A 9,054-nucleotide genomic window follows, 5' to 3' on the forward strand; every position below is an offset into this window, starting at 1 on the left:
GGGGTTGCCCCGACCCAGGTGCAGGACCTTTACAAAGTAATGTGGCAGAACAGGAATAAAGTTTAAGAAAACAAGCTCCCGACTGCCTTCTGAAAAGGCTGCAGCATGCTATTGAGAAAGCCACATGGTTATTTTGCAGGAATTTTATTTCAGGAATTCTGATAGGCTATAAGACCCTGACTGTAAAATTAAAACAGGACCAGAACTTCTGCATAATTCACTGCAAAAGCGAGGTGTTGTCAGACTCCTGATGGGAAAGGTTAACACTCGTAGCTGGAAAGGTTACATTACAAAGAACAAGAGGTTTTGAGACTGGGAGCAAAAGATGGGACAGTTAGTGGCTGATTTGTTATCAAACCCTTCAGTGTCACCAACTATCTTTAAGTAATTTATCTCATGTATTAATTATTTCATTATTAGCATAATGATTAACACACTGAACAGATCAAGTAGACCCAGATGAACGGGATTTCTAGAAAATGCCAAGTGGTACATACAGTAAGTAAAATTAATATAGAGGAAAAACTCTGTCCCGCTAGAAGAAACAATCAGGAATTAACAAAAAAGTTGAGAAAGAACAAACAACACAAAGGACTTTCTAGAATAGCAGAATATTAGTTTTGTTATGCTAAAGTTTGCTTCAGTAAACTTACAAGATAAACTTACTTATTGTCATTATCCACAGTCTGAGACAAAGGTTCCTGCTTCTCAGGAATGTCATTTTTGCTAGTCTGCACTAGTTCAATCACTGAGTCTGAAGAGTCAGTGTCAAGTTTTCTTTTTTTGGAAAAGCTGCCATGGCCTCTGTCATTCACAGCACTCTTCTCTTTCAGCTCTTGACCAGCATCTCCCAATCCTGAAACCTCAGCTCTGCTCATTAATCTGCCTGGAAGTAAAAGAAAAGATTTTAAAAAATTGTTTTGGGTCACACTCACTATTGCAGCTCAAACTTACATTAAAAAAATACAAGAGCATTATTTTGGAGAGTAAAATATGAATGCATCTATACTGAAGGAAAACTAGCCCTGACACAGGATGCACAGACCTGTGAGGGAAAAATCAAGTGTCAGATAGGCTTTGCTCCAGAATGTTTTGACTGTCTGGCACCATCACATTGCAGAGTTCTTCAAGGTTCTTCTGCACATTTGATCAACTTGCAAATTAAGATTACATTGACTCACTTCTCTTCCAACCCCGTATTTCCCTGTTTGGCTCTCAGAAAAATTCTAGGGCACAGGAAAGGGACAATTACGCTTACACATTTTCCACAGGTCACCTTCTGTTACCTGAGTAAGTACAAACAAATGTCCCCTTGTCAATATCATCCAGGCAGCGGACACCCCAGCCTTTCTTCTCCGTGTTGAACACTTGCAACCTGACTTGAATGCCATGCTGTACAACTCTGTTCTGACACATCATCTTGTCACACCTGCACAACACACTACACTCATAAATTCTGTCAGGAGGAAGCAAAACAAGACATGATATAAAATAATGCATTACCAAAACAAAGTTGCTATTATTAGTTTCCCTCCTGAGCATTAATAAGGCAGTAGACTGAAAAGATAAAGACTGGCTAAAACTGATTGTGCAGCAGTGCTCTAAAGCTCATTACTTTCTTGACTGTCAATTAATGAATTTTAAGAATCTGACAGCCAGATTTTGGTATAAGTAGACAAGAATTTTTTTTTTTTTTAATTTATTTTAAAGGAGTAAATCCCACAGAAGCAGAAACCCCTATGAAGCACCTCATTCTATGCGGGAACAGATTTTAGCAAAGACAAGCTGTCTGCCTCATCCTCACTGTAGCTGTCATGAGTTTTAGGATTTAACTAAATATTTCTAAAAGAATTCACAATTGTGATTTTTTTTTTTTGCATTTTGTTTCTGGGTTCACTGGCAGCTTTAATTCTGCACACCAACCATAAACTAACATCACAGAGCAACAAAGGACCGCAAGGGGTTCTTTAAGCCTGTGGGTTCAGCCCTTAGCTATTGCAGAAAGCTACCTTGCACAATTCCTGTCCTAAACACCTGAGGTTACTGGCACCTTCCCCAGGCCACATATTAATCTGTGGGAGCTGAATAAGAGTAAGGGTGAAAACTTGTAGCACTGGGATGGCTTTGGAGACTCTTCAAGAGCAGCTGGCTGGTATTTCTTTAGGACTCTGGTCCTACAGAGCAAATGGGTGGACAAAACACAGGGCAAAACCCAAGCTGGCTACTGCTTCTCACTTCTTTGGCTGATATATGCTGTGATGGTCTTGTGACAGACCTTCCCTTGTGGCTGGTTTCCTTCCCCCCTTCCTTCTCCCCTTGGCATACCGGAATAAACCATCACATGGGCCAGATGTGGCCTGAGCTCCTGGACCAGCTAATACTACCTTACTCTTCACACTGTTCTTGGACCTTGAACTAAGCTGTGAAAATTGTAGTATCTGCAGTACATAAACATTTTTAACTCCTATTACTCAAGTCACGTTAATTACTTTTTATCTTCCTGATCTGTCACTGAAATTGTGACAAAAATGGAAGGTTTCAGTAATCCAGAAACTGCAGTTATTTTAGTCCTGTAGCACTTACACTACATAACTAAAATAAGAGCACACAATAAAATAACAGTTAATAGTTTGGTCTTTCTTACCCACTAGGAACACGTCCCTCCAGTCTTTTGTAACTGTATCCATGGGATGTTTTATTACTGGGAGACAGAGAAATTCTACTGCAGCCTCTTGCAGTTAGCTGTAGGCATGCACATTTTGACCTAAAGAAATAACAGTAAAACATCTCAGAATGTATTTGAGGCAGCATAAATCAAACATAAACCTAGGTAATTTAAAATGTACTTGACTATACACATACTCACTCACTTATATATATACATGCATCTATTTCCCCCCTCTCCCCTTTTACTCCACAAGGCCATTTCAGGCACCCTACCCTTCTCTTCATCTCTTGCCTGGTTATGTGTGCTTTACAATAACCATGTTCTCTCCACCCCAACCCCGTTCTTCTGACAAGCTCTCTAAAAGGCACCTACATAAACAGCTGAAGTACAACAGAAACTTCTTATAAACAGGACACTGTCAATGGACTGAATGAATCAATGAAAGTCACCTGTTCTGGCACAGCATCTTGGCCTGTTAGCCACTACTTCATTACCTTCCTCCCACCCTAGCCCCTAGTGAAGAACTTCACACTGCAAAGCAAAGAACTCAAGCAACAACGCTGGTCTTCACCATCTTATATCATGACAGTTCCAGAGACCCACAGCATTTGTGCAGACAGCAATGGACCAAATCTTGAACCCCAAAACCGCACATCAAAAGCATCTCAGCTCTTGGTGGAGATCAGTGCAAAGAAGCAGCATGCTACGTGCCTGCTGCTCCCCACCACTCAGCTGAAACTAAATAACTTTAATTACTGAAGCTTCATATACTAGGGTGTGACTTCAAGCTTTTGTTGGGTCATGGGCAATTATACTGCACACCAGCACATGTAACTGCCCTATCTATCAATAATACAAAATGGATTCAAGACCAAACATCACCTGCAGGCAGAGATCAGGTCAAAGACAAGCACCCTTGAAGAAAGTGGACCGAATTATCACCAAACTTGCATATGTTAACTGTGGCAGATTCCCACAGAATAATAATATGTAGCCCAGAGTGACTGGGCTTTAGAAAAAAACCAGCAATGAGCAACACCATTTGAACTGCTCAGAACATAAACCTGTTCTGTAACCACAGGGTTTCATTGTTTCTGTCTAAACAAGGGCAAGGACAGGATGCAGAGGCTGTGAACGGGGATGTCTCTTCCTCTGCCCTCATTAACCTTCTAAGTTCCAAATGCCCTGATCTCTCCAGGCTCTCCCATCCCATCTCTAGGATACCATTCCATAGCAGGAGCTGCAGTAGAAGTTGTCCCTTCCCTGCCCGCCAGGAGAACGAGCCTTCCTCTGCTGGCCTAAGACTCTCCCTTCCCCACTCCTTCCCCAAAACAGAGATTTGCTTGCCAGCTCCACCTGGAGGAGAAGCACTGCCAATCTGGGAAGAAAGGGAAAGGAACACAACAATCCACCTGTTGATCACTTCCTTCCCTACAACAAAGGCTGGACGGGTAGGAGCACCCAAGTTCTGGAGAAGACAAAGACACAGCAGTGTCAGTCAACACAGAGCATGACACAAGACAACTACTACAGCTATTCCAGCAGCGTTGGTCCTGCGTTATTTGGCACCGTTTGGTAACGTGCACCTTCAGACTTACACCACCACCCTACTACTGAGGCACCACGTGTCACTTGTCTGGGATTAGATTTTTCTACCTACCTATCAATGCAGCCATCTGTGCAGTCACACGAATCAACAAACATGCTGGAGAAATTGTTGAGACAATATCCACGTGGCCACGGTGCCCTCCGATATTTGAAGTAAGGCAATCTTGCGCGGTCAAGATCATTACAGAAGGAAACAGGCACAGACTCGACTCCATTGCTAATATCAAAGTCAAACACGAGGGGTTCGGGATTCAGAGTGTTCCTGCCCAACAGTACGTACGTGTTGAAGGAGAAGTGATCAACAAATAAGAAATTGCACTCTGTTTCAAACAAATAATTTTGCACATCTTGAAAGCTTCTCAGACTTCGTCCGCAAGGAGCTTTGTAATTCACATCCAGTGATTTGGAAAGGCAGTCCGCTTTCGCGTGGCGCCTTTGGAAGTGAAACAGGATCGGTATCTTCAGAGGATTTTCACCTCTGTAGGAGCCTGCTGCTCTGTTGGCAAGACAGGCACTGGAGCACTTGTGGTTCTGATACTGCAGGTTTAAATGTAAGTCCTGAATTTTACTAGATGCTTCTTTACTCCCTGAGCCTGTTTCTTCCACCTTCTCCTTTTTGCTATTTGGAATAAATTTTTTAAAAAAAAGAAGAAAAAGAGCAGCATCTTAGACAACCAGTAAAACACTCGGTTTTTTAGTGGTTCAATATTATTAACACAGGAAAGAACATCCCATTGCTAGAAGGCCAAGGGTTTCACTGAATCACCGTTTGCATCGTGTTACTGTACTAACATCTTATGAAGACATGTTCAGTGGCATTAGAAAAAAAGAAAAAAAGTAAAAAAAAGTAACAGCTTCTTCCCAGAAAGAACTTACACACTAAAACACAGACAGGACATTAAAAAAAAAAAAAAAGGAATTATATCTTTACCCCTATCTTCTAAATCAGTACCTCAGGCTAAACACAGAGAGACTAAGTCATGTCTCTGACTGTCTGCACAGTCTGTGAAAAGCTCAGAACTGAACTCAAAAATTTTTAAGTCCTAGCCCTGATAATCCTGGTAACACTCATGGATCTTTTTACCAAATGCCCCATTTTATTCTGCAATGTTCTCATGTGGTAAATTAGAGAAGTCTACTCAAAACCTCAGGTTTTCCATGTAGGTTAAGTTAAAAATACTTTCACTTTAAAAACTGTCAGGATTCAAAACTGGGCTTAAAATGTTGAATTTAGAAATATAAGAGAGATTAAAACCTCTCTCAAATACACTAAAGAATACATCAAATAAAGAACTGGAATAAAGTATTTAATGCACTGACCTGTGAGAACCTTCTACAGAGTTTGCAGTGTTGTCATCTGTAAGAAGATGCTGCAATTTGGGTTTGGATTCCTGTATGGCATCTCCGTCACACACATCAGTTACTGAAAAAAAATTGAATGCAAGCAAAAACTTGAGCAATCCACATTTCAACTTATAATCAAACTTATTTTAGATATTAAAGAGATAACTGCCAAAATTCATTAAAGGCAACACATTGCTATGACCTACAGCTAACAAAAAGCTTGCTAGCAAGTGCCCTACTAAAAAAAGAAGCTGCTTTTTGTAACTTACACAAAAATCACGTGTTTGCATAGAGGTGTGCAAATGAGTGACTAGCTGACACACACTCCCACACTTTCTCTCCTGCTCCTCCTCTCCTTCCCTTTCTCTCAAGGGGAAAAACTTAGATGTGCATTGACAAACTTGAGGCAGAAGTGTCCTTTCTGACGGACTATCAGGTGATTTGCACGTTAAGATCTCCCTTGTAGCTTTCAATGTGCACGGAGACAACACACACATGAACCACATACAGATTTCTCTTCATTGTTTGAGGTAAAAGGATGCCAGGGCATTACAGCTGCTGGAGCCGTGCACAAGGTGACCCTGCCTGCAGCCAGCTCAGGTTCATCAGGGCTCACTAATTCAAACTTGCTCCACTCAGTACAAGCCATACACACATACACACACCAACCACAAAAGCACAAACCCAGCTGAGAGTCCACAGTCCAGTACCTGAGGAAGCTAATAATTAGGTTTTTTTCCCTTCCAATGCTAATAGGCTTCTCAGATCTATTTTGTTTATTTCAATTAAGGGAACTAAGCTCCTGGTGAGTAAAACAAGACAAATTAAATCCACATACTAAATAAATACAATCGAGATGCACATACCATCTGTCAAGGTTAAGAGATCACCTAGATTAGCTTCATTCACCAGTGCCCAAGCCTGCCAGCATTCTATGCAAAAACCAAAACAAAACAGATACAAAGTGTAATTTAAGTAATGACACTTACAGGGGACAAACAGGGACAATAATAATAGGGAAAACAAGGTGTAAGTCCTCCAGAGACACTTGTTTTCTCACAATGCTAATCTAGAGCACTGCAAGACTGATACTATTACAAATCTTTTGCACCACAGCCCTTAATAGACACATCCACAGATTAGAATGAAATTACATCTGATATTAGTAGTTGTGAATCAGCACTGAATATCCTCAGGCTTTTGGAAAGCTGCTGGAATGTTTCCAAACACACACAAACTAGCAGCCTCCAGTGGCAGTAATATAAAAAAGACGAAACTTATACTAAGTTTCTCTCTTTACTTTGTCATCAGACCAGTCATCTTCCAGCTAAGATGGGCTGGATCTTGGCAGAACATTTAATGCTACTCCTGAATTGGTGGAAATGGCCTTCAGATAGTAAGGACCCAAAGGAGAGACCAGTTCTGTCTCAACCTCTTACCCCACGCAATAAATATTACAAGGTGACAGACAAATGTCAGCAAAATCCATGTTAAAACTTTAGTTTGAAATCTTCACAGAACAAAGCATAGAAACATTCAAATTTAACTATGTCATAGATTCATTGTGTCACCTGGGGATTCAAGATCAACTTTTACCTACGCACTGCTCTATCATTTTGTGATAAAAATCAGGATGCAGGAGCTTGAGTTACACAACAACTTGTGCTCCTAATTTAAAGCAAGCAGTACAATGCAGAGGGTGTGGCTATGCTGGTTTAAAAGCAGCTTACACTGCTGTACCATCTTCTTGCACAAAAAGAAGCAGTAAGATCCACAGATCACATTTACATGGGTGACAATAAAAAAAGTAATTTTTCTGAGTTAAATAAACCAGTTAAAAGTGCTTAAAAATGCCAACTACTGAGTAATTTAAATTCAGAGCTATCTGAACTATGGCAGGTATGACACAGCTCTACACAAAGCAGCCACAGCTCCCCTGCAGCCCAGCTGAACCATTACAAGGATTTCAAACCTTGGTTTGTGGCACTTCCATTCTTGATCTTCTGCTTTAGCAACAGCAGCACGTTTTGCACCTGCTCAAATATGATGTCCACTCTTCTACCTCCCAGCTGTGTCCAAAATGTCTTCAAGTCATCTGAAATGCAGATTTCCATTTACAAGTCTGTATAGCTCCCATGAAGTCTAAAAACACAAGTAGCTCCTAGTGGACTTTTCAAAGGCTCCCACTCATTTCATTGGGAGGCACGTCTGAAAAACCAGACAGCACAGCTGTTTTCCTTTGTAGGCTTAAACTTTCAGAAGTCTATTCCTAAACCTAATCACGAAAGTGAAACAGAAGTCAAGAGACCTCACCTGGAGTACTGCATCCAACTCTGGAGTCCTCAGCACAGGAAAGACATGGACCTGCTGGAGCGGGTCCAGAGGAGGCCACAAAAATGATCAGAGGGCTAGAACACCTCTCCTATGAGGACAGGCTGATATAGTTGGGGTTGTTCAGCCTGGAGAAGAGAAGGCTCCAGGGAGACCCTATTGTGGTCTTTCAATATTTAAAGGGGGCCTATAAGAAAGATGGGGACAAACTTTTTAGCAGGTCCTGTAGCGATAGGACAAGGGGTGAAGGTTTTAAACTAAAAGAGAGTAGACTCAGACTACATATAAGGAATAATCTTTTTAAATGAGGGCAGTGAAACACTGGACCAGGTTGCCCAGAGAGGTGGTAGAAGTGCCATCACTGGAAACATTCCAGGTCAGGCTGGATGGGGCTCTGAGCAACCTGATCTAGTTGAAGATGTCCCTGCTCACTGCAGGGGGGTTGGACTAGGTGACTTTTAAAGGTCCCTTCCAGCCCAAACCATTCCATGATTCTCTGACAGACTGGAGTGGCTTCTGATGGTCCATGATGCCACTACAGGCATGTCCACAAGGGATGCTGTAGAAGCTTTTCTCCAAACACCAGCAAATTAGTCCCACTATAAATGAATCACCACTGAAACTCATAGATGTGACACAGGAGAATATTTTCAAGTGAATTAACTGAACATACTATTAAACAAAAGACATATGGAAATTTTTCACAGCTGTAACCTCCCTTAGCTACACAATTGGACTATCCTGTCCCATCAATATTTTTGGTATGTTTTCTAGGGGAAAAATATTAAAAAAACCAGATAGAAGCAGTTTGATAAATTTTGTTCACCAATAATTAATACACTCCTTCTATCATGCCTCTTCCTCTGCTAGAAATATTTACAATGAACATGAAATGCTTTTTAAGCTACTGTTTCAGAACCTCTTCTCTTCCAAGTGTCTGCAACTTTGAGGTACTAAGTCCACTCATGAAAGCTCTTGTTAGAACATTAGCAGTGCATCTTTGGCAAGGACTCCAAAAAGGGAATATAGCTCAGGGTTTCAACAGACAATGCCAGAAAAGGGAACAGGTGCTCTCTCACAGAATGTCAGGGATTGGAAGGGAC

At 41.2% G+C, this 9,054-nt stretch overlaps 1 protein-coding gene across 1 annotated transcript; it reads right to left on the reverse strand.

Moving 5' to 3' along the window:
* Positions 1–662: 662 nt before the first annotated feature.
* Positions 663–7,734, reverse strand: SETDB2 (SET domain bifurcated histone lysine methyltransferase 2). The gene is made up of 7 exons (XM_010168747.2): positions 7,593–7,734; positions 6,487–6,552; positions 5,597–5,699; positions 4,329–4,895; positions 2,645–2,764; positions 1,287–1,456; positions 663–886 (listed from the first exon to the last, which is right to left on the reverse strand). Exons 1-7 carry the CDS (start codon positions 7,732–7,734, stop codon positions 663–665), a joined length of 1,392 nt encoding a protein of 463 aa, XP_010167049.2.
* Positions 7,735–9,054: the final 1,320 nt, after the last annotated feature.

This window comes from Antrostomus carolinensis, unplaced genomic scaffold, assembly GCF_000700745.2.
Source record: "Antrostomus carolinensis isolate BGI_N321 unplaced genomic scaffold, ASM70074v2 scaffold48285, whole genome shotgun sequence".
In the NCBI taxonomy this organism is placed as follows: domain Eukaryota; kingdom Metazoa; phylum Chordata; class Aves; order Caprimulgiformes; family Caprimulgidae; genus Antrostomus; species Antrostomus carolinensis.